We start from the raw sequence: 24,986 nt of genomic DNA on the forward strand, positions 1-24,986 counted from the left end.
ACACGAGGCTATGACTACTTCATACTACAATAAAAACACAAAAAAAACTACCCTCAAACCCACGTTGAAAACTAATCTAAACTAAATAAAATAAAATAAAATAAAATGAAAACGAATGAATAAACATATTTGTCAACCTTATCTCTCTCTTGGCAGTCTGTCCAGCCACTGAGGGGCGTAGGGAGCAGCCCGGGCCACCAGAGGGGGCTAGGGAGCAGCCCCAGCCCCAGCCAGCAGAGGGGGCTAGGGAGCAGCCCCAGCCACCAGCCCAAACCTGTGGCCATATTCTCCACGTCGCATCTTTATGCTCCCCACAATCCATCGCTTCCCAGCAACGGCGGCGGTCTCACTTCTCCTCACTCGCGGCAGCTGGCAAGTGCCTTAATTCAGGATTTCTCTAACTTTGTCATGTCAAGGACCCCCAAAATTGATATGTATTTTGGCCACGGACCACCCCCGTCTGAAGGGACCTTGAGCCAGGGATCCCCAGAAGAGAAGGTTTGTGTAAAAAAAATTAAAAATAAACGTTTGGTATTTTTCTAAAGAAAATTCAAAAATAGCTGATGTACAAGCTGTGCGCTTGTAGATCTTCTATTGTTGAATACTGAATAGAATGATTTTTACATTTTCCAGCCGATGTATGAAACAGTGTACATTTGTACTCTCCTCAGAGTTACAGACCTGTAAGGGTCCATTTGGTTCCTATAACGATTACCCTGTAACCCCCCTCCAAGGACCCCCCTGGCATGTTGAGTACCACTGCAGTAAATGTATTAAGTGAGTGTGTGTTACATTAAAACAGCAGGTCGTTTGGTGTGTGCGCGTCCACGCACGTGTGTGTGTGTGTGTGTGTGTGTGTGTGTGTGTTTTAGATGGAAGCCTCCTATCTGAACAAGAGGAGTGACCCGGGTGGCACCGTTCAGATGCTGAGGCCCAACTACCCACAGGGCCTAGCGTCCTCTATACCTCACAGAAATGGTAGGTACTGTATTGCGGGTCTCGTCCTGAAGGGACAAACGTGGCATGTTGATGCTCGGAGCACACACACATACTCATCACAGTTACAGTTACAGGAGCCATGCTCAGTCACGTACACCTGCCTGAACTTGAAGCTCACAAGGTTAGCGCTGTTGCTCATTCCACAAAATCGAATGCACGTGCATTCGACTGCACGATCCTTACAAGTTGTACCTCGTTGTACAAACTATGGCACTAAGGTGACTAATCAGAATTTCCAACATTATTGCGACCGTAGGTCGCAGTTACTTGCACACTATCCAAACCTCCACCGGCTGTCCCTCCGTCACTCCCTCCGTCACTCCCTCTGTCACACGTCACACGTCACACTTTTGCCCTGCTCATATCTCTGCAACCGTTGCCCCGATCCATGCCAGATTTTGCACACACACTCCTTGCCTGCCAAACTACAACCTCCAAGGACCCCCGGAGTTTCAGGGACCCCCAGGTCCCTGGGGGACCCCCAGGTGTAAAAAATTACCAAATGTGCAAAAATGACCAAATGACCACCCCAACGGGGCTGCTCTCTCTGTGTCACACACACACACACACACACACACACACACACACACACACACACACACACACACACACACACACCCCTTCACACCAGGGAGTCCAGGAAGGATGAGCCTCCATGCTTAAACCAGTAAGACTCCCTAATCGGGAGATAAGCGACCGTTGGTCGCTTATCTCCATAAATAGGCCAAAAAGTAGTTTGTGCAAAATCGTCCTGATGGTGGCGCTAGATGGGACAGATGCGTTGTGATTACATGACTGTAGAGATACTGTGTACTGGTGTGCCTGATTTTAGGGCAAAATCTGTAGGAGCAGGGTGACTGTAGAGATACTGTGTAGTGGTTTATCTTGATAGTGGACCCAGGTCTGTTTATTTAAGCATGGAGGCTCATCCTTCCTGGACTCCCTGGTGTGAAGGGGTGGGTGTGTGTGTGTGTGTGTGTGTGTGTGTGTGTGTGTGTGTGTGTGTGTGTGTGTGTGTGTGTGTGTGTGTGTGTGTGTGTGTGTGTGTGTGTGTGTGTGTGTGTGTGTGTGTGTGTGTGTGTGTGTGTGTGTGTGTGTGTGTGTGTGTGTGTGTGTGTGAGAGAGAGAGAGAGAGAGAGGACAGTGGCAACATTCCTTGCCACTTGGCAGGTCACACATTATGTTTGAGAGAGAGAGAGAGAGTGTGTGTGTGTGTGTGTGTGTGTGTGACACAGAGAGAGCAGCCCCGTTGGGGTGGTCATTTGGTCATTTTTGCACATTTGGTAATTTTTTACACCTGGGGGTCCCCCAGGGACCTGGGGGTCCCCGAAACTCCGGGGGTCCTTGGAGGTTGTAGTTTGGCAGGCAAGGAGTGTGTGTGCAAAATCTGGCATGGATCGGGGCAACGGTTGCAGAGATATGAGCAGGGCAAAAGTGTGACGTGTGACGTGTGACAGAGGGAGTGACGGAGGGAGTGACGGAGGGAGTGACGGAGGGACAGCCGGTGGAGGTTTGGATAGTGGTGTGTGTGTGTGTGTGTGTGTGTGTGTGTGTGTGTGTGTGTGTGTGTGTGTGTGTGTGTGTGTGTGTGTGTGTGTGTGTGTGTGTGTGTGTGTGTGTGTGTGTGTGTGTGTGTGTGTGTGTGTGTGTGTGTGTGTGTGTGAGAGAGAGAGGACAGTGGCAACATTCCTTGCCACTTGGCAGGTCACACATTATGTTTGAGAGAGAGAGAGAGAGTGTGTGTGTGTGTGTGTGTGTGTGTGTGTGTGTGTGTGACACAGAGAGAGCAGCCCCGTTGGGGTGGTCATTTGGTCATTTTTGCACATTTGGTAATTTTTTACACCTGGGGGTCCCCCAGGGACCTGGGGGTCCCCGAAACTCCGGGGGTCCTTGGAGGTTGTAGTTTGGCAGGCAAGGAGTGTGTGTGCAAAATCTGGCATGGATCGGGGCAACGGTTGCAGAGATATGAGCAGGGCAAAAGTGTGACGTGTGACGTGTGACAGAGGGAGTGACGGAGGGAGTGACGGAGGGAGTGACGGAGGGACAGCCGGTGGAGGTTTGGATAGTGTGCAAGTAACTGCGACCTACGGTCGCAATAAACAGACCTGGGTCCACTATCAAGATCTGCCTGTGGGTGTGTCTACTTTTAGCAGGAGAGCTTGCATCTTGCATGCTAGTATTGGCATTTCTCCCAAACTCAATGAAGACAACACACAAGATTAGCAACCATAAATACAGATGCCCACCCTTTAGCTAACAGAAACTGCTTTTGTAAATGCTGGAATGTTAAAAAGGTCATCTCTTTCACTTTCAATTGTATACATTAGCTATTGTTCATAACTACACAGTCATGTCATCAAAATGCATCTGTCCCATCTAGCGCCACCATCTGGCTGATTTTTAAAAAACACATTTTTGGACACTGCTCCTACAGAATTTGCCCTAAAATCACACAAACCACTACACAGTATCTCTACAGTCACCCTGCTCCTACAGATTTTGCCCTAAAATCATGCACACCAGTACACAGTATCTCTACAGTCATGTAATCACAACGCATCTGTCCCATCTAGCGCCACCATCAGGACGATTTTGCACAAACTACTTTTTGGCCTATTTATGGAGATAAGCGACCAACGGTCGCTTATCTCCCGATTAGGGAGTCTTACTGGTGAAATAATAGTTTCCGAATTTCTTTTTAGGAGTTTATTGTAACACTGCCATGCTGTAATAAAATGAGGCAGTATTAGAGGCCTATTTTCCTTACTTTTTTGTCTTTTCATCTTGTGTATCAATATAATATCTTAACAAAATAACAATAAAACGTGGGCCCAAAACAAATTGGATCAACTGAACGAAAAAACTGAATTGCACAACGGATCTAACCAGAATGACACGACGGAAAAATATATAGTGGGCGGTCAGACCACTACTAACAAAAAAGGGGTATTGAGTATTGAGTATTGACCCATTCAGGCCGGGAACACATTTTGCTGTTTGGGAGGGGCTTACAGTACATGTACAGTATGTAGCAACATATTTGTTTTGTAGGCTAATTTCTGATTTAGCCCTATTCTATAGGTTAGGCCTAAATGGGTTAAGTATTTTTCTCACCCCACAAAAAACACATATAAAGGAGTTTTATATAGTACCTTGAACTTGACTCTGTCTTTGCCCTCATTAGCCCTATTCACGGCCCGCCCACTCAGCAAATATCTCAGCAACTTCCTGGTGCTGACCAAGGAAGATCAAAGAAGGAATGGACACCGACGTCATTTTAGGCTCCATGGCCATCCGCCATGACACTTTGAATGGCGGAAGTGGCACCGGAGGTTCGGTGAATAACATTAGCGGTGCCACTTCCGCCACCCAAAAGTGTCATGGCGCATGGACCGTGGTGTGCCAACTTCCGGGTGGGTGTCTTCTCCTTCTTTGAGCCTTCTTGGTGCTGACGTCAGTTTAGAAGGGGAAACTTTATCAGAAATAGCTGGACTTAAAGCCAACATATCATTATTTCGAACGGTAAAGTAAATTATAATGCTTTGTGCCTTTTATTATCTTGTGTTCTTGATCATGCTAGCCGTATTTTATACTTAACTATTCGGAAATTGCATTAAATTTGCGATTTCTGTGTTAACTCTATGGGCTTTTACCAGGGTTTTACCCTTCAAAACGTGACTTCAGCACCAGGGGGATGCTGAGTGGGCGGGCCGTGAATAGGGCTAATTAACAATTCCAGGATCTATGAATTATGCATTTTGCCACGCCTGTAGGAACAACCCCTCATAAATATGCTAATATGCCACGTCCATGGAATCAACATGCAGCATCCCCTTATCTGCATTTGTTTGCATGCATGTATAATGTTACACTGAAAATAAATAAATAACCTGAACTAAATGAATAAATACAAATAAAAGACAAATGACCATAAATAAAAAAAGACAAATGACCATACACAATGAAAGACGTACTGTATGTTGCTACCATATAGTAGTGCTCAAACTTTTTCATGTCAAGGATCTTAAAAATTAAATACATTTGGCCACAGACCCAGGGTCCCAGGGAGCCAATATTTGCACACATTTTCAAAAATGGCAGATCTGAAAGCTCATAGAGGGGCAGGAAGTACCACGCTTTTTCTATTTTTGAAAAATCGTGACGCTTTCCCAGCTTTAGTGGTTAAAATATGCTTTTTTCTTCTGTCTCAGCTCAAGCACAGCAGAGTTCACCAGGGTACCTTGCTGCTGTATCCCAGGACGAGAAACCAGGGTAAGCTGGAGTCTGTGCATGTACGCCGTATCTGCTAACACTCTGTTCTCTAATTGCGACCGTAGGGAGCAGTTAGTATGAAAACCTCCGCCTCATGTCAGTCAGTCAGTCAGTCAGTCATGCCTCGTGTCATGCTCCATATTATACTGTATGGCCATTCATTTACTGTATTTTTGGAGCTGTGTGAAACACAGGCTCCCTATACGTGGCCGTGTGGGTCTGTGTGTGTGTGTGTGTGTGTGTGTCTGTCTGTCTGTCTGTGTGTATGTAGCCTGAACTTCCTAAACTTCGGCACGCCACTAGTCCCACAGTTTTGCCACCACACACTCGCGCCATATGTCAAATCGACCGGCTTACTCAGGAATCGTGGGCTATTACTTTTCTAAGAGAAAGGTTCTATAGTTTAATTGATATTAATTTATTAGTGAATTAATTTTCCCCATTGACTTATAATGGGAATTGCAAAAACTCACATTCAATTATTTGTCTCTCGCAAACCATAGGGGCTAGAGTTTCAAGACTTGGAGAGGAGGTTCATAATGCTTTCAAGGATTAAATAAAAAATAATTGTGTCATTTGGCCGCATGGTGGCGCCATAACACCCCACTTTACGTTTTGGCCTGTAACTCTTGAACCGTAGGTCGGAAAATTAAAAATATTTTTTCCCTGGATTCTTTGGGTCATGACGCATCTCCCCATATAGGCCACGCCCATTTGCGCCATGATAGATTTTCCGCCATCTTGAATTTTCTCCAAAACACACTTTTTGCTCCTTTTCCTACATATTTTCTTCAAATGTCACAAAAATCGGTACACATGATCCACACACACACACACACACACACACACACACACACACACACACACACACACACACACACACACACACACACACACAGCTCCACTTCACACGGGTGTGATTTTTGGAGCTGTGTGAAACACAGGCTCCCTATACGTGGCTGTGTGGGTCTGTGTGTGTGTGTGTGTGTCTGTCTGTCTGTCTGTGTGTCTGTCTGTCTGTGTGTATGTAGCCTGAACTTCCTAAACTTCGGCACGCCACTAGTCCCACAGTTTTGCCACCAAACACTTGCGCCATATGTCAAATCGACCGGCTTACTCGGGAATCGTGGGCTATTACTTTTCTAAGAGAAAGGTTCTATAGTTTAATTGATATTAATTTATTAGTGAATTAATTTTCCCCATTTCCCCTTAGAATGGGAATCGCAAAAACTCACATTCAATTATTTGTCTCTCGCAAACCACAGGGGCTACAGTTTCAAGACTTGGAGAGGAGGTTCATAATGATTTCAAGGATTAAATAAAAAATAATTGTGTCATTTGGCCTCATGGTGGCGCTATAACACCCCACTTTACGTTTTGGCCTGTAACTCTTGAACCGTAGGTCGGAAAATTAAAAATATTTTTTCCCTGGATTCCTTGCGCCATGATAGATTTTCCGCCATCTTGAATTTTCTCCAAAACACACTTTTTGCTCCTTTTCCTACATATTTTCTTCAAAAGTCACAAAAAAAAAGTCACAAAAAAAACCTTTTATGCCCATACATGGAATATGGAGATCCTTGATGTCATCGATATTAAGCCAGTGTCTGGGAATGCCCATATATGGACATAACTATGGTGTCAGTCTCATGATAACCAGTGTGGTATGTACAGTACATGTACATGTATTTGCTGACACTCTTTGCTCTCATCTGTCTCTCTGGCTTTTGTTCAGGCTGACACACATCTTTAGAATCGCATTTAAAAGCACCTGGGGAATGTCGTTCAAATCTGATAAGCAAAAATAAGTTTACTTTCGTTTTTGCTGTTCAGACTTGATCTGATCAAACCAATCTGATTCCAATCTGGATAGTCCAAAAGATCTGATTTGAGCAGCCAGTGTGAACACAAGCTAATAGTCTGTCTGTCTATCTGTCTCTCTCTGTCAGTCTCTCTCTTTCTCTCAGCCAGTCTCTCAATCTCTCTGTCTCCGTCCCACTCTCTCTGGACTGATTCCATAAAGTCTTTACTTTGTGCCGTTGGTTTCTCAACTATACCTCCTTTATTTTAACGCGATTCTTTTGGGTATCTCTGGTTATGGCTCCCAAGGACGGTTCACTGGAAGCCTCCTGACACACAGCAGCAGCAGCATAACGGCACGGTGGCCTCCTCTTCCTCTTCCTCATCCTCTTCCTCTTCTTCCTCCGCTGCCAAGAGAAGACGCAGGTCATCACCTGGACCCGTCATCGTCATCAAAGATGAGCCTGAAGATGACGTCAGCTATGTAAGGACTGGAGACAGTGGCACATGCACTGTTCAGTTTGACAGAAAATGTTGATGTACTTTCATAGTCGTAGTCTTTTGAATACAAATTCCATTCAGTTCTTAGTCACATTTTAGCCGCCTGAAATGTTTCAGTTTTAGTTGACTCAATATCACAAGATTCTAGTCAACCAAATCTACAGTTGATTTAGTTGACTAAAATATATTTTGTCAGGGCTTGATGGCGTTGTGATGCTTGATGATTTATACTTAGCTGTGTGCCAAAAAAAATCTCACATCGTCTCAATATATTTAGTTATAGTTTTTGTCATCATTATTTAGTTTTCGTCAGTGAAAAGAGTATTACATATGAAGCTTTTTAAAAACTGGGGGCACAGCTAGAGGCTATATGGCTATTTGACATGGATAGGTTTGGGAAAACCTCCCCCTTCTTCTTCTTCCTTTGGCTAATTCTCATCAGGGGTCAGCCACAGTAGATCATCTGTTTCTGTTCCTCTTCCTCAGTGACTCCAGCCTCCTGCATGTCCTCTCACTGCATCCATAAAGCTCCTCTTTGGCCTTCCTCTTCTCCTCTTGCCTGGCAGCTCCATCCTCAGCATCCTTCTCCTAATGTACTGTACCCATCGCCTCTCCTCTCCACATGTCCAAACCATCACAACCTTACCTCTCTTGTTTCATCCCCAAACCTTCTAACCTGGGACCTTTTCAGGCCTCAACCCCCAAAATAATCATATTTTAACTGGCGAGCACTAAGAGTTGAGGCATTACATTTTGTATAACATGGTTCTATTGTGGAAATAGCTGATCTCTATTCTCACAACGCGTTGAGAGGCGTTGTGAGCATTTAGATCTGCTATTTTCACAATTTCTGCCAATGTTTAATTTGTCATTTTGGAGGTATTAAAACGTCCTGAAATTGTCACTTTGCAAATGTGCAGATACCCTCTATATACACACGTAACCTTTATGTTGGTTTGTTTACTGTTGAGTGAGAAAACAATGTTGCAAATTAAGTTAATCATCTGGGGACCCCCCAAAATAACTTGGGGACCCCCCTGATGGTCCCGACCCACAGGGTGGGAACCACTGCTCTAATGTTGTGCGTGTGTGTGTGCGTGCGTGCGTGCGTGCGTGCGTGCGTGTGCGTGTGTGTGTGTGTGTGTGTCAGGTACAAACCAGCCAAAGAGCCAACCTCCCCGACAGCACAGGCGACCAGCAGCCCCAAACCAGCAGCCAGCCTGGAGGGCAGCGAGTGCCCACTCCTCCTCAAAGCACAGAGAACAAGCGCCCCCACACCCCTCCACAGCAGCAGCCAAAGACCCAAGGTAGGGCTGCTGCATGTGGGTCATGTGACCTCAAATCAATATCAACCATTATTTCAAACCTGTGCCGCAATAGGCTCTTTATGCACAGCAGCCATATTGGAATGAAAATGGGCCTTCTCCTTACTTCCTTCACGGGTCCTTATACTGTAACTGTACTAATGAGGGCTCTGCTCCATTTAGTGTAGCACAGTGGTTCTCAATTTTTTACATGGAAATTATTATGACGATATAATAATATCAAATTTGTCATTTTTATTTTCTTCATAAAGTAGTGCTATTGAACACCTTTTATGTCTGTATTATTGATTGATTGATTGATTGGATATTTTATTAGACAAAAATATAGAACAGCACAAGTACAGTAAAAAGGAAAAAGAACAATGAAAAAACCCTGCCTAAAAGGAACACCCTAAATAAAAGTCCTTCTGGCCTTGTTTCCGTTGAAGGTCCTTGGTACTGTATGTGTGTTGGTTAAAACAATATTTAACCAAGGAAAAGTAGTAAAAAGCACCACTTGAGCTGGATGTTTTTTTTTTTGTTATTCTTTTTTTTCTGAAAAATGAAGAGTTATAATAATTGTTATTATCTCAAATAATTGCCATTAGGCGACTATATAAATAATTGTGACAGGCCTAGTGAGATGTTCTAAATGTCATGTTTTGTTCATTGCCTGCGCAGCCCTAACCCAAGGCGACCGGAGCGAGGCCGAGACCCCCAAGCGGACCACCTTGCTTCTAGGAGGAGAGACGGAGGAAGGGGGTGTAGGGGGACGTGGTGGAGGGCCAGCAGAAGACACAGTAGTGTGTGCGGTGTGTCTGAGAGGAGGACAGCTGCTGTCCTGTGGACACTGTCCCAAAGCCTTCCACCTCAGCTGCCATGTCCCCAGTCTGTCCACTCGTCCCAGGCAAGACCCCCCAGCCCCAAGTACCCCTAACCAAGTGGTTCTCAACCTTTTCGTGACCCCCCACCTAAATAATCATATTTGAACTGGGGACCCCCCACCCTGACAAGCACTTGGAATTGCAGGAGTTAAAGCATGACATTTAGTTTGACTCTGATCCACAGATAGATATTGTGGCCCGAGTTTTGGCCAATATTTGACCAGTTTTTATATTACAATTTGATGATCTTTGATATTTTTTTTTGTATTAAAAATACATTAAATTGTCAATTCACTGTCATCTGGGGACCCCCAAAAATCAAGTGGTGACCCACCACAGGTTGAGAACCACTGTCCTAGCCCATAAGGCCTGATGAGTAAAACTGTTTTAATGAAGCCCACTGGTTCTCACCGTGGGGTCCCAGGGACGTCCCAAGGGTCCTTGAGGGGGTTCCAGGGGAGAAGGATTAATAATTAGGACGGAACCAAACGCTCTGAGATTGTACAGAATAACAGAAGTTCAACACGGTGTGTTCATTTGGTTTCCAGTTTATTCAGTGTTAAATTAAATTATCACTGAAGATTTGACTGTGTTGATTGTAGTCCAGGAGGAAAAAAGAAAGGATAAATTAAAACGGTTGAGAATCACTGGTGTAGTCAATATCTATGTACTAAATGTATGTCATTCTGTCTGCCACCAGAGGGTGCTGAAAAAGACAAACAACGTTAGGTTGAAACACTAGCACAGCGTTTCTCAAACCTTTTACATTTCAAGGTCTCCCCTTAACTCTGACAGTTTACAAAAGGAACCAAATTTGTTCCATTTGTACACTGTCAGAGTTACAGACTTAGTATGGGTCAATTTAGACCCCAAATAAAGGAACCCACAAAGTCCCTGGAATCCACTTTGAGAACCACTGCACTAGCAGACAGTACACTAGACTTCAAGGATGTCTTGTTTATCAGTGCTGTCAGAGGACAACTGGTCTTATGGCAATGGAAAGATTACGTGGCCCTCTAAAGCAGTGCTTCGCTTGTGCTTCTCCGTGCTGGAAGAAGTACTCTGATTTTAAAAGTAGCAATACCACAATATAAAATTAAAAACTACCTGTCGTCTCTGACGGGTGGAAACCTCATTATTTCTAGGATTATAATTCAAAAATACCAAAAGTACCAGATCTATCCACAAGTTTCCGCAGGAGTTTACTGGAGACTTTCGGGACCAAACTTCCGGGTTTAACAGCAGACATACAAGCTCACGTCGTGTCGCAGATGCAACCCGTTGTGAGCTTGTAAATCGGCGCCGCAAGCTCGGTGCAGACGTCTGCGCGATGCACTATGGGGCGTTGGAAACTCGTGGATAAGCTCCAAATGCGATGCCTCGTGCCGCGTTTTGGGCTTGGAGATCTGCTAGTTTTCATGCTTTTGTGTGGCGCTGCAGTTATGATCAATATGGAGATAAGAGGTTTCTGCCCGACAGCAATGACGTAAAAGTTCTGCATTCACTTAAACTACTATAATAGTAGTAATTAAGTAAGTATTAAATAAAGGTACTAAAGCCTTTTCAAAATCTTTTGACAGTTGCTGATGTATAAAATCTAAATCTCAAGACGACAGAATAGGGACACGAGGGTTCAATGTGGTTGAATTATGAAAAGCCAAGAGACTTTGTTTAATTGCAACTCGCCACAAATTCTTAAAACCAAAACAATATTTAGACATAATTCTGTTTGTTTGTAGGCTGTTACGACAGGCTGTTTTTAATTGAGTGTGTTCTGGTTGTTTATGTGTGCGTGTGCATGTGCATGTGTGTGCACGTGCGCGTGTGCGTGTGCGTGTGTACAGTGGGGAGTGGTTGTGTTCGTTGTGTCGGGACCTGACGGTGCCGGAGATGGAATACGACTGTTTCAGCCAACCTGTCAAAGAAGAGCCTGACTGTGAGAGAGGACTCCCCCCGATGGACAAACGAGTCAGTATAAACCCAATCAGGGGTCCTGGTGGTGATTTTCGTTTCTGTAGTCGATGCGTTCACAGCTTGCTGAATGGGAGCGCTCCACTGTAGTAACTTGAAGTGCGCAGAGGTGCCGAAAGTGGGGGGGGATTTACAATTCTACGACATAACTCGGATGGCGGCGAGTCGGCTCCACCGAAAAGAAGCGCTTCCTTACAAGGCATCGACTACGGAAACAATAATAGAATCCTGGTGTGTGGGGGGGGGGGGGGGGGGGGGGGAGTCTGTTCGCAAAAATATCTTAAAGCCATACTCTGGAAGTTGCTCAACTACTGGTCAGTAGCGGTATTGCTTTTTTCGGCCGTTTTTCGCCCGGGGTCGCCGCGGACCACCGGAGCGGGGCCGCGGACCACCGCGACGCCTGCGTCTCGCATCCATAGAGGGGTCTCGCGTCCCAGGCTAGACTCCAACACCAGCGTAAACACTGTTGCTGAGGCAAGCTACTTCCTGAAAAGACGGCAAGACGCGCTGTGATTGGCCGGTAGTGTATGATCCGCGCTGTGATTGGCCGGTAGTGTATGATCTGGAGACAGCGTATACGGAAAGTATCATAGAAAACATATTTACAGAAGGCTTTAGGGGCTGAAATTCATGGAGTGGGTATTCTAAAACTTTAGCAATTTAATAGTTAGGACATTAAGATTTGTTTTATTGGAAAAGTTACAGATTATAGCTTTAATCTATGATACATTTCCAGCAAGCTATGTTTGCTTTGTCTAATTTGACTAACAATATAACTTATTTACATGACAAAGACGAAAGTTGGGAGGAGGGACACCTGCTTCATTTTCTACTCTCATTTTTAAGCGCTTCAGCTGTACAGACTGTGAGGTGGAAGCGTTTGTCGTGTGTGCTCTTTGGAATCTGTTAGAGCCAACAGGCTTTCTGGAGAGACTAGTACCGATATACAGGCATATTTTCTTATCTAAGTTATTATCTAAACAAACCTCCATATCTATTTATGTTCTCTGTTAGTGGCCGTGCATTAAGTCAAATGTCAACTCTTCTTCCCGCTCTGCAGAAGTGTGAGAGACTGTTGCTGCGGTTGTTTAGCAGTGAGATGAGTTCACACTTCCACCAGCCTGCTGTCCCCTCGGTGAGTACACACAGCTCCGCAGTTATTCATACTTTTTCCGTCCTTTTTCTTCTTTTTTGGGACTCTTATTATTGCCAGGCTTGGCATGTTTTTAGGGTATTCGTTTTTTTCTTTTTTCTTCTGTTATATAGCTTTTTTATCCGTGTTTCTTTTTGTTTTCTCCACTGACCGACCAGCTGGCGGTACAGTTGAATACAGTAGAACAAAGAACAAAACAAGGGCCTTTTTTTTCAAGCATCGGGCTCATCCTTCTTTGGAGATGCCAGCTAAGAATTGATACACGGATCACGACGATGCCTTATTATGAGATGTTAGATACGTGGATTTTCTGGACATGAGCTCTGGCGATAATAAAGGCCCGTTTGATCACGGGCGAGCGGGCCGGGGACGTAAAGCGGAACGGAGTAAGGGACAGTTTTACGCACGGAGCGCGAATACAGTATAGCAGAGAGTTTCTTCTCTCACTCAAGGATCAGCCCTCCGTGTGTTCCAAAGACATTGTTCCCAACTTAAGGATTACTAGACAGGGGAGAAGTAGTGGCCTCCATAAGAGTGGAAAAAGAGAGAAATGGAGACTTTCTTTCCTTCCTTGATTAGGCGGCCATATATTCCCGCTGTCGTCTTGGGAAATGTACGGTCCATTCAAAATTACCGTAGAGCAGACAAATTGGCTGTATCATGGCTAACTAGCTATTGTCCGGACAGGCCAATCTCTGCCGATGGATTTACTCTGATCAGATCAGATCGGGTGATTGAAAGATCTAATGGGAGACTACAACGGGGAGGGGGCATTGCTGTTTACAGTCATTAACAGCCCAATGAAGATGCGTTGGAACTTCCACAAAGCCAACTGGAAGAAATACAGTGAACTCTTGGACTGGAGTGTTGTCACCATCCCACTCCACACCATCACTGTTCAACTGCAAGACTGCAAGGAAGATTAGTCATCCTCCATACAGCCAACCAGGAGGCAACTGCTTGGCTTAGGGACTTTGCATTCGCTAAATAAATGTTTACATCAACAAGGATTGGTGCAGGAAGGGGAACACTACAGTGAAAAAAACAGATCTGCAACTCAGATATTGAACTCCTGGGGCTCGTTCTGAGGCCTTTCTACCTCCCACATTCCGCTTAAGCATGGCCTGAATTGTCAGTGCCATCCGGTGGACAACTCCGTTGGTATAGTGTGGAGATGGAGGTTTTTCATCAGAATATCTAACTGGTTGAAGCTCTTATGTGGTGTGGACACTCAGGTGTGTCTTCAGGGCACTTAACACACTGAAACCCTTGTCACACTGTTTACACACAAAGGGCTTTTCTCCACTGTGGACACGCTGGTGATTCTTCAGAGAATTTAACACACTGAAACCCTTGTCACATTGTTTACACACAAAGGGTTTTTCTCCACTGTGGACACGCTGGTGATTCTTCAGAGAATTTAACACACTGAAACCCTTGTCACACTGTTTACACACAAAGGGCTTTTCTCCACTGTGGATAAGCTGGTGCCTCTTTAGCTTACCTAACTCACTGAAACCCTTGTCACATTGTTTACAAACAAAAGGTTTTTCTCCACTGTGGACACGCCGGTGTGTCTTCAGGGAACTTAACACACTGAAACCCTTGTCACACTGTTTACACACAAAGGGCTTTTCTCCACTGTGGACACGCTGGTGATTCTTCAGAGAATTTAACACACTGAAACCCTTGTCACATTGTTTACACACAAAGGGTTTTTCCCCACTGTGGACACGCTGGTGTGTCTTCAGGGTACCTAGCTCACTGAAACCCTTGTCACACTCTTTACACACAAAGGGTTTTTCTCCACTGTGGACACGCCGGTGTGTCTTCAGGGAACCTAACTCACTGAAACCCTTGTCACACTGTTCACACACAAAAGGTTTTTCTCCAGTATGGATACGCCTCTGGTGTGTCTTCAGGTTACCTGGCTCACTGAAACCCTTGTCACACTCTTTACACACAAAGGGCTTTTCACCAGTATGGACACGCTGGTGTGTCTTTAGATGACCTAGCTGACTGAAACCCTGGTCACAATGTTTACACACAAAGGGTTTTTCTCCAGTATGGATACGCTGGTGTGCCTTCAGATGACCTAGCTGACTGAAACCCTTGTCACATTGTTTACAGTGGAAAGGTTTTTCTCCACTGTGGACACGCCGGTGTGTCTTCAGGGAACTTAACACACTGAAACCCTTGTCACAATGTTTACACACAAAGGGTTTTTCTCCAGTATGGACACGCTGGTGTGTCTTCAGATGACCTAGCTGACTGAAACCCTTGTCACATTGTTTACAGTGGAAAGGTTTTTCTCCTGTGTGCACACGCTGATGTATCGTCAGTATATTTAACCGACTGAAACTCTTATCACACTGTATGCACTGGAAAGGTTTTTCTTTGGCATGGACATGCTGTTTTTTCTTCAGAGCCGATACCTCAATGAAGCTTTTATCACACATGAGGTTTTCATTCCTGTTTAAGTCATCCAATGTTTCCTTACTTCTCCTGTCTGAGATGTAGTCCTCGCAAGATCTTGGTTGGTCTGTGTCTCCTTGTTTCTGGCTGGTTACACAGCTGGTGATTTTCCGACAGGAAGATGAGGGGAGCTGTCCATTTCTCATCTTTTGACAGTAGAGGTTGTTGTGGCCACTTTCAATGGAGGAGGACCCGAGACGTATACCTGACTCTCTGATTCTGATAGTAGACACTACCTGTGTATGCTTCCTCTTGGTCGTACTCAGACTAAATGTGATGTTTAAAAAACGGTGTCGCCTCTTATTCAGGTTGACCGTAGCTCTGGTCTGACGTCACACAACACAAACTGTTGGCATCGTTCCTAATAACACCGATTTGCACATCTGACAGTTGCAATTCATGCCGGAAGACATGTCCAAAACTTGCCGGAAGACATGTCCAAAACCTAGGCAAAGTCTGGGGACTATCCCGTCCTTAAAAACAACCCCACATACTGGACTTTGCCTGAACTTCAACTAATACTTTTAGTATTAGTCCGACCAGGCCTCTAGTCTGACATGTGAAGCTCACCAATCCACCAATCCTCAAGATTTTCGGACGTATGCCCATTTATGCCCATTTGATTGGCTACGGGCATAGACGGCCCAATGTCACTGATTGGCTACGGGCATAAACACAAACAGAGACACACACACACAGACAACATAGATTTGACTCATTTAGATGATGTCACTCTGCGTTATTTCAAAGGTTTTCCCATTGGATGACGTCACCCCGTCTTTTTTCAAGGGTTTTCCCATTGGACGACTTAAAGGTGATACACCATGCATTTAAAAAGTATTTATGTCATATTGTTTATGTCCCAAAAACGTTTTTTAAAAGGTTTGAGGCTAAATTACCACTCCTGAAAAGAGAGCCTCTCTCATTTTTGAATGGCTCTCAGAGCATTTTCAGCTGCAGTACCACCTTTGGCCTGAACTGCGCCACCCCCCCTCAAAATCTTTTTGAAAAAAAAAAAAAAATTGAAAAGAAAAATATATTTTTGAAAAAATATATACCGGTATATATCTTCAAAAACGGCAGCAAATCTGGACAGCCTGTTTTGAGAACCCGTGGGATGCTTTTAACTTCTGCCTTCCCAAAACCAGAGAAAGACACAACGGTCAGAAATGGGACTTTGTGAGGATAGAAGGTGCTAGTGGGACCCCAAAAAAAGGTTTTAAAATAGGAAAAGTTTCACGGTGTATCACCTTTAAACACAGACACACACAGATGGACATAGATTTGGCTAATTGTGGGCCAGTATGTTCTCCCAAATCTTTATATACTAATGTATTCTCCTCAAAAAAATACAGACAGTACAAAGGTAGGGCCTTTAGCCAATGAGGCAGCAGCGTTCTTGGTGACATCACCACCAACAAGTGCGACATGATAACAACAACACCCACATGAAATCCTGGGTAGATCTTTAAGCCCATACATGGTGTTCCATGCGAGCCCACACTGTTTCGTAGGAACAGTATTTCTAGTTTATAGATAGATATTGTGATGTCACTTGAAGCTTGTCCAATCCTCGGATCCATTATATATCGAGTCCAATGAGAAAAGGGAATAGAACAGGGAACCAATTAACTCCTCCATTCAACTCAATGAACATTTGGGGTTTTGGGGTTACTCTTGACGAAATAATAATAAAGATGGACTAGAACTATAGTCTGGTTGCCCTGTAGGCCAGTGTTTCTCAAATGGGGGTACAGGGAGGTACTGCAGGGGGTACTCGAAAATGCCCCCCAAAAATACAAATAGTAGTAAAAAGTAATAAAAATCATGATAATATTGTTCATAAGGAATTAACTCAAATTGAATTAGGAGGGGAAAAAACCTGTTATGTTTAATGATGACACATGGAGAAACTTGAGTTGCCCAAATTACCTACCAGGAAACTGGGATGTGTTTTAAAGTTGTTTGAATATATTGAAGATATTGACATGAAGACTTCTTATTTGTGATTGTATATTCTTGAAATGGGGGTTATCACATATTTCAATTGCAGTTTTATAAGCAAAATGTTGTTGTCGGGTAAAGGGGGTACTTGGATTCAGAAATCAGGAAAAGGGGGTACTCAAGCCAAAAAAGATTGAGAAACACTGCTGTAGGCAACCACACTAATAGTAATAATATCTCATGGTCTATACTGTATATGTGTAGGTGCTGAGTATGAGCTTGCAGAGATTGACAATACATATTGGATCTGTCCATTGTTTCATGGTCTCTATATGTGTGTAGGTGGCGAGTGAAAGCGGGCAGAGTGTAACACCTATGGACATGTCCATGGTGAAGACCAGACTGGAGGCTAAACAGAGTCCCTGCTACCAGCGACCTGCGCACTTCATCTCTGACATGAGGCTGCTCTTCAGGAACTGTGCTTTTCTCCACGAGGTAAGACATGGCTTCCTCAGACGTTTTCCTTTCAACGACGGACACCTGAACTGATAGGGATTCGGACCACGGACCTCCCATCTGAAAAGATGCTATGCCAGGCTCCACAATGAGAGAAAAGATTGTTGTTGTCGCTGTTAGAATAGGTTTAGATTGGGTTCCATTTGTTTACTGTCAGAAAAGGAACGCAAATAGCTTTATTGGCATGAATGTAACAATTACAATATTGCCAAAGTGCAGTAAAAGCTTTCAACCTGGCATCCATATATTGAGCTTGTCATTGTTGGCGAAAATAGGCATCCAAGGTTAAAAACAATCACACCTAGTGTGAAGTGAGCGGTGCCATTTATGAGTTCATTTCATTAAGCATCCCACAAAGCTTGGCCAATATGACCCTAAAACGGGCGTGAAACAAACTTTGGGCGCTTTGTGCAAAGATGTAGGCCAGAAAGTATGTGTAAAGTAGGATTTACGTGGTTAACTCATTTAGCTGGGGACCTCCTGGAAGCCTCTCAAGGACGGCTAAGGGGTCCCCGGACCACACTTTGAGAACCCCTGAGGTAAGAAGCCCCCCTGTGTGTTAAAACAATGGGCACTTTGTTTGGCTTTGTTTCCAAGTCTATTGTATTGTGCACAGAGCAGCACACTTCAGAGGAATGTGAGGCACTCCATTGTACAGATGTCAACCTAAAGGGCACCAGTTTATCATCACCGTCTGCAGTGGAAACCCTGTATGTCCAAAACGGTTACTTTGCACAAAATGGGGGGGAAAAATAACCTGTTTCAATGGATTGTGTAGTTATTATTTAGTCACAATCTCAATCAATATTTTTCATAGATTCAATATTTTTTTTTTTTAAAAGATACAGAAACTTTCAAATATTTCAACAAATATCGAAAGTAGCTGACCCACAGCCTAGGCTTGTCTATTTTCTGTACTTTTCTATTACGGCGAAAGAAAACGAAGAAGAAAAACATTAAAAAGTTTAAATAGATACAAGGTTTCTGACTGACAGTGACGTTTATTCACAAGCGACGTTTAAGAATCCAAACAATGCTTCTAATGTCTTTGGTGACTTTTGGGGGGGGGGGGGGGGTGGCTTTAAGTGATTCTTAGCCCTTGTGAAAACCATGGTGACTTGTAGCCTGTCAGTGGATACTTTACAAGTGCATGTTAGGAACGTGCTCCCGTCTGTGACCTTGTTCAAGGTCGCTGGCCATATTAGATCTGGAGCTGTTCCCCGGGGGCCAGTGAAAGCCTAATAGATCTGGAGCGGGGGCCCCCGGGGGCCCACTGCCACTAATAGTTAGGGTGGGTCGACTACATTAAAAGTGATATCTCACTTTCAAACATGTTAGGGGGTCATTTTAAAGTCTACTCAGGTTGTTGTTGGCACCCCAGACTGTTGTTAAGCTGCTTGATGCAGTGTTTAGACATTTTATCAGACGCGCCCCCTTCCTATACAAACCCATTGTAACTTCAAACTCCTTTTGAACCATGCTAGGCAGGTTTCTGAACTGTCCACAGCCCTCCATTGAGAGAAATGGTGCCATCTTATATTGAGCATTAGTGAGGAGGATGAAACATTATATTAAGTGCTGATTTCAAGTGGATACAGCCAGGGGAGTTTGTTTGTAATACTTGACAATCCAATGCTAATAAAATGAGTAATGCCATAAAAAGCACGTTTTTGTTGATTTGTGGTGGCAGGCTGACAGCAAGGTGGCCGCGGCCATCAGGAAGCTAGAGAAGCAGTTTGAAGAGGAGCTGAAGGTCCTGTACCCTGGACACACCTTCTCCCAGGTCAAGATGGAGACTGGGAATGTTCCTGCTGCGTCTCCCCCTGCACCTACTGCTGCGAGGGACCACCCTGCGGACCCCCACACCCCAGCAGCACCCAACGCAAACCCCCACTCCCCAGCACCCAATTCAGACCCCCACACTCCAGCAGCCAATGCAGACCCCCACTCCCTAGTGGCCAACACAGGCCCCGAGACCCCAGCACCCAATGCAGAACCACAGACCCCAGCAGCACCCAACACCCCCCACACTCCCCAGGGAGAGGAGGAGGAGGGAGACGCCACTCCTGCTTCCACGAGGTCTCATACTCCACAGCCATGCCTGTAGGCAGGGCTCCGTTTTTGTTTGGCATTTTCTCAACGACTTACTGGGCCGTATCCACACGTTTTCAACGTCCCATCGTGCATTGCATACAGAAGGTGGGCGGCAGTTCCGGCGTCGCGGCCGAGCCGAGCCGAGTGTGATCTACAAGCTCACAACGGTCGCATCTGCGACACAACGTGAGCTTGTATGTCAGCTGTTCTCAGCTGTTCTCTACACGTTTACCGGATGTGGACCACACATAATTCTACAGTAAATTCCCACAGAAACAGGTGTATATTCATAGAAATCATCATTTTCAGCTGACAGCGCCTCTCTGTCATGCATTTCTATGGTAAGGACGTGCTGGTGTGCTCCTCATATTCTCCCAGCGCTTTTTTTTGGTGCAAGCTGACGACAGTTAAACTTTTGGAGAGGAGCGCCGGGGTTTTTTGACAACCTGGTAATTCTCGAGCCCACGTTGCATCGTCTCCACAACCCTGAGAAGTCCACGTTTACATTGTTTCAGCTAAAGCTGTGTGTGCTGGTAACGCCAGGTAACAGGATGTTTGAGCTGTGAGCAGCTCAATGGTTGATGTGTTCGGACAGGTTGGAACACTGTGCGTGAGCGCCATATGGACATGATGTCGTCTATGTCGGGTGGAAACCTCCTCATGTCGTCCAAAACCGTTACTTTGCAGGATTCAAATTCTGTTATTCTGAAATGGCAAAAGTAGCAGATCTACAGCTGCCCGACTGCCCATGGCAAGTAAATTAAATGTTCGAGTTTGCTTTCAGGTTGCCCGACGGGCATTCCGTCTTCGTTGAATATTATTGGCTATTCATGAAGAACAATGCTACCTTTTTACAATAGACTCGTTCTGTTTTTTCAAATTGACTGTCACCACTCGGAAGTTATCGATTGGATTTAACATTAATTAGTTCTACAAGTGTACATTTTAGCTATTGTTTTACAATGGAAAATGTACACCAGAAGTGGGACCTTTTGGGCTAAGTACAACATGACCTGTACTTGCCCGATGGCAAATGCCTCTGAGACCTTAGTGTCAACCCCTGTACAAACTGGAAATCTGACGCTGTTTGAGCTTGTGGATCTGCTGCTTTTGATGACTTTGAGTGATGCTGTTGTAGGATATTCATTCATTTACGAATGACAGTTCAGAAACCTGCCTCCCAGTGACATTGTCATCAGTGGAGATAATTTGAAGCTAATAGAAACCACAGTCTTTCTCTTCCAGGAATGTTAGCATGCTAAAATAGAAGTAACGGGGGAAAAAAAATCTAAAATGAAGTTTGAAATCTTGTTTGAAATGAACAAACCTGCCTATCGATGATGGGCAGAAAAGGTGCCATGTTACAGTATAATGAGCATTACTGAGGACCAATTATAATGTAAGAAGATGAGGTATGCCCTGTATACGTCTTCATACGAAAAATAGCAGATCTACAAACTCATAACACATCACATCACGACACATTGTGACCTTGTAGATATTTTAAATTTAATTGTAAAAAAATGATATTATCAAATATAAATATCGAACATATCAGACAGTCTACATTTCCTAAAAGGAAATTAAACCTGAACGAATCCAACCCATGACAGCTGACAGAAATGTGTAATGATCACACTTAGTGTCCGGTAATGAAAAGAATTATCATGCTTTTTCCTTCGTGTTAAATCTGTTAATATTGTTATTATGGGATGTACTGTAGTATGTATGTACTGTATATAGTGGCCAGTTTGAATCTGAAGAAATACCTCAAGAAATAGCTCAAAGAATCAGACTGGGATTTAAAGCTACATTACAGGACTTATTTTAATGAATGAAGCGTTATTTTATCCATGGTATCAAATAATGGTAGTGTTAATACCATATCACTAGTACTAGTTGGAGTTGGTCTCGCTCATAGAGTTATAAGAAGAATAGAGAGGACACCAGATATCCCTGCCCGTCCATATGCATTGAGTTGCTCACCCAGCGCATGAGGCGTTTTCACCCCTTCTTCCGGGTAGTAAAACCGTGACGTAGTGGGGCGTATGTGTCGTGTTTTGCGTCATAGTTTGTGTTCATGGACGCGCTGGGGCTCCAATTCATGAACGAGCACTTCCGGTATGAACGCGCGTCAATACAAAGAAGCCTAGATGAGCGTTCATGTTTCTGGCCCCAACTGCAGTACCTCAAAACGGCCACCATGTCCATGGCACTTCAGAGTTCACCCAAGGTTCTGGGGGCATGGTCTCGCTACTCTTCCGTTGAGACCTTTACACCCCGGTGTTGGGCAGGACACGATCTCTACTTTACTGGTAGCCTAGTTCCAGACCCTGAATCGCTAGCCACACCCCTTTAAATTTTTTGTTTTGGCGATTCAGGGGTCTAGAAGTGCTCTCATTGAAGAGTCCTGCCTCGGTTGAAAATCCGTACGGCGAATCAGCGTCGTGAATCAGCGTCTTGTGATCAGCGTGGGTGGGGGTTTCCCAGAACTCATGTGTGTTTCCAAGTACACCAGCGCTGCCGCCGTACCGTACCGCGCATCGCGTCGCGCTAAAATGCGGTAAATTGTGGTAAAATGCGATCGTATCGATCTCGCTATGAAACACCAGTAGCAGGCATGTTATGTTGTGTTTGATTACTAGTTCGTAGTGCTCCTATTCTGACTGTTTCTTTGGTTAGCAAGTAGCACTAGCAAGCAACAGGCTAGCTAGCCACTAGCCAGCCACACATAACCATGATAACAACACTATGTCATGTGTTGGTCGGTGAACCAATCGCTGAAGACTGCCTCTTTTTGGCAACGCCCATCCCTGCAATCGCCCCCAAGGGAAGAACTTTCAGACTGAATAATGAAGTGAAACGAAATGTCAATTCAGGCTGAGTGTCAGGCTACTTTACTGGTTGACAATGTCAGAAGTCAGAACGGAGAATTGGATTGGACAGTCTTTATTGTTGTGCTGACATCGTTGTAATTCCCTCGTACAGATTCTATCCTTCTTTAATACATGGAGTCACATTCTATACATTGTTGTTGTCAGGTGGAAACCTTGTATGTCCAAAACTGCTTCTTTTCACAAAATGGAAAAAAGAACTTAAGTTCCATTGGATCAAATATAGGTATTATTTTGTCACAAGTTGTGTGGCGCTGTATGACGAAAGAAATTCACAAATTAAAACATTAATAAATTGAAATATGGAGATACAAGGTTTCTGCCCGACAGTGACAACATTGTCCAGGGTACTTACAGTACTTACTGTACTGCATACATTTTCTGTGAATTCAAATCCACAATCGTGGAATTTCCCGTCCCGAAAAGCAACTGTAAATCGAATGCTATTGGCTGGAAGGGCAGCGAGGGCGTGTCTTCACTCTGTAGAAGCCCTGGAAGCATTACTTTATCATCCATTTAAAAAAATAACGTGACCATAGTTTACAAAAACACATATCATGGAAATTGAAAGAAGACTTTAAACTAGCGACCGAAATCATTATGTCAACATAATTACATTATTTAGGTTAATCATTTTCAACATAATTCAATGAAATTCAAAACTTTACGTTGATCACATTGAAGACTGCCATCTTTAAATGTTGTGGTTAACATCATAATGTCTGTTATTTATTTGGTTGCTTTTTATTTTTGTCTACACTTTTTGAGATGTAGTCTGACTGACAGTACCATGTCATCTGTACCATGTTATTTTTGCTAGAGTTTAATTCAACATATAGTTCTTGTGTTTCTTTTTCTTTTACGTATTTGTAATATACAGTATATGTAGATACTTTACTGAGAGCCAAAACGTCTGAGCATTCTTCTATGTGCATGCAAGTTAACTTGCTGCTGTTTACACAGGGTAAAATAAAACATGACTTTGTGATTTTTGAATTCAGATTTTCTGTCAATTGTATTGTATGTGTATATATTATTACTGTATTATTATTATTATTATGTAGTGCTGTATGCAGTCTCGACAGATTGGTGGCTCCAGTGGTGGGCTAGATATTCTCACTATTCCCCATTAATCCTTTAGAACATTTTTTGAATCTCAAACATTTTTCATATTTAAAATTGTTGTCAATTTTGTAGAAAACAAAGGTTTTTTTAAAAAAAGGATATTTTTTTGCAACCTATAAAAACGGTGTCCGCGACCCACGAACGGGAACCCCGACCCAGTGTTCTGCTAACAACGGCTACACTGTATAATATCGTTGCCTGTGGCTAGAGGTGCGGCTGCCTGTCTTTTTTTTACAAGCCCATGTACAGTTAAAGTAACAAGTTTTAACAAGCTTTTATACGGGCTATGCTCCGGTATCAAGGCAACAATACCCTAGGGGTCCGGGGCCGCCAGAGAGAGAGAGAGAGAGAGAGGGAGGGCCCCCATGCAGAGCGGCCCCCGATGTCTGTTACCAAGTGACCCTCCACTGAGTGACACAGACATGGCAGGACAAGCTCGGTGGGGGCTTCAAAAGAAGCGGGGCACAGCACACCCCCCGAGATGATTAACACAGTTTAACATATGACCCCAGCAGCTCTCATTTCCTCCACCTCGGAGCCACGGAGGTTTTGTTGTGCCCTCGATTGCTGCTACTGGTTCTTGTTTAAAAATTTAAAAAAATCCTACATGGAGTTAAGTCGTGGAGGAAGAAGAGTCCTCCACAAAGTGCAAACCTGGCTGCAAGGCATGAAAGGAAAAGGTTGCCCTGTGATGATGTGCTCTCTGGATAAGCAGGTTCTGGGGGAATAATCTTTACAGCTCTTATGGCCTGTATCTGATGAAATGACTCCATTACTCCACTTGAGAAGATAAGGACAGGAGCAGTGGTTAAAAGCTCATCCTTTGAGACACACATGATACGGGTATTTCGGGGCTTGGACAAATCCGCCATTCCTTCTCCGCGTCAAACAACACAGCTTTCACCATTGGAATTGTTACGTTTTATGGGTTTATTTTGTCATAGCGCAGCATTATGGTGAAGTATTGTAGAGCGGATAACTGCAACAACCACCGATCTTGTGAACATTTTAAACAGGACCACCAAATATTATTTTTTATAATTTTTTTATTATA

General features: G+C 44.1%; 1 protein-coding gene across 1 annotated transcript in view; it reads left to right on the forward strand.

The window, feature by feature from the left end:
- The window catches only part of LOC308294479 (transcription intermediary factor 1-alpha-like), a 45,213-nt gene extending 21,410 nt beyond the window's left edge, over positions 1 to 23,803 (forward strand). The window contains exons 11-20 of the mRNA XM_080737213.1: positions 157 to 498; positions 873 to 978; positions 5,211 to 5,271; positions 7,381 to 7,555; positions 8,723 to 8,879; positions 9,558 to 9,783; positions 11,605 to 11,728; positions 12,792 to 12,866; positions 17,646 to 17,798; positions 19,510 to 23,803. Coding sequence (XP_080593339.1) covers positions 157 to 498; positions 873 to 978; positions 5,211 to 5,271; positions 7,381 to 7,555; positions 8,723 to 8,879; positions 9,558 to 9,783; positions 11,605 to 11,728; positions 12,792 to 12,866; positions 17,646 to 17,798; positions 19,510 to 19,926 — 1,836 coding nt within the window. The 3' untranslated portion in view covers positions 19,927 to 23,803. The remainder of the gene's footprint in view (positions 1 to 156; positions 499 to 872; positions 979 to 5,210; positions 5,272 to 7,380; positions 7,556 to 8,722; positions 8,880 to 9,557; positions 9,784 to 11,604; positions 11,729 to 12,791; positions 12,867 to 17,645; positions 17,799 to 19,509) is intronic.
- Positions 23,804 to 24,986: the final 1,183 nt, after the last annotated feature.

The sequence above is a fragment of the Nannobrachium achirus genome, assembly GCF_963921795.1.
Source record: "Nannobrachium achirus genome assembly, chromosome: 11".
NCBI classification, from domain to species: domain Eukaryota; kingdom Metazoa; phylum Chordata; class Actinopteri; order Myctophiformes; family Myctophidae; genus Nannobrachium; species Nannobrachium achirus.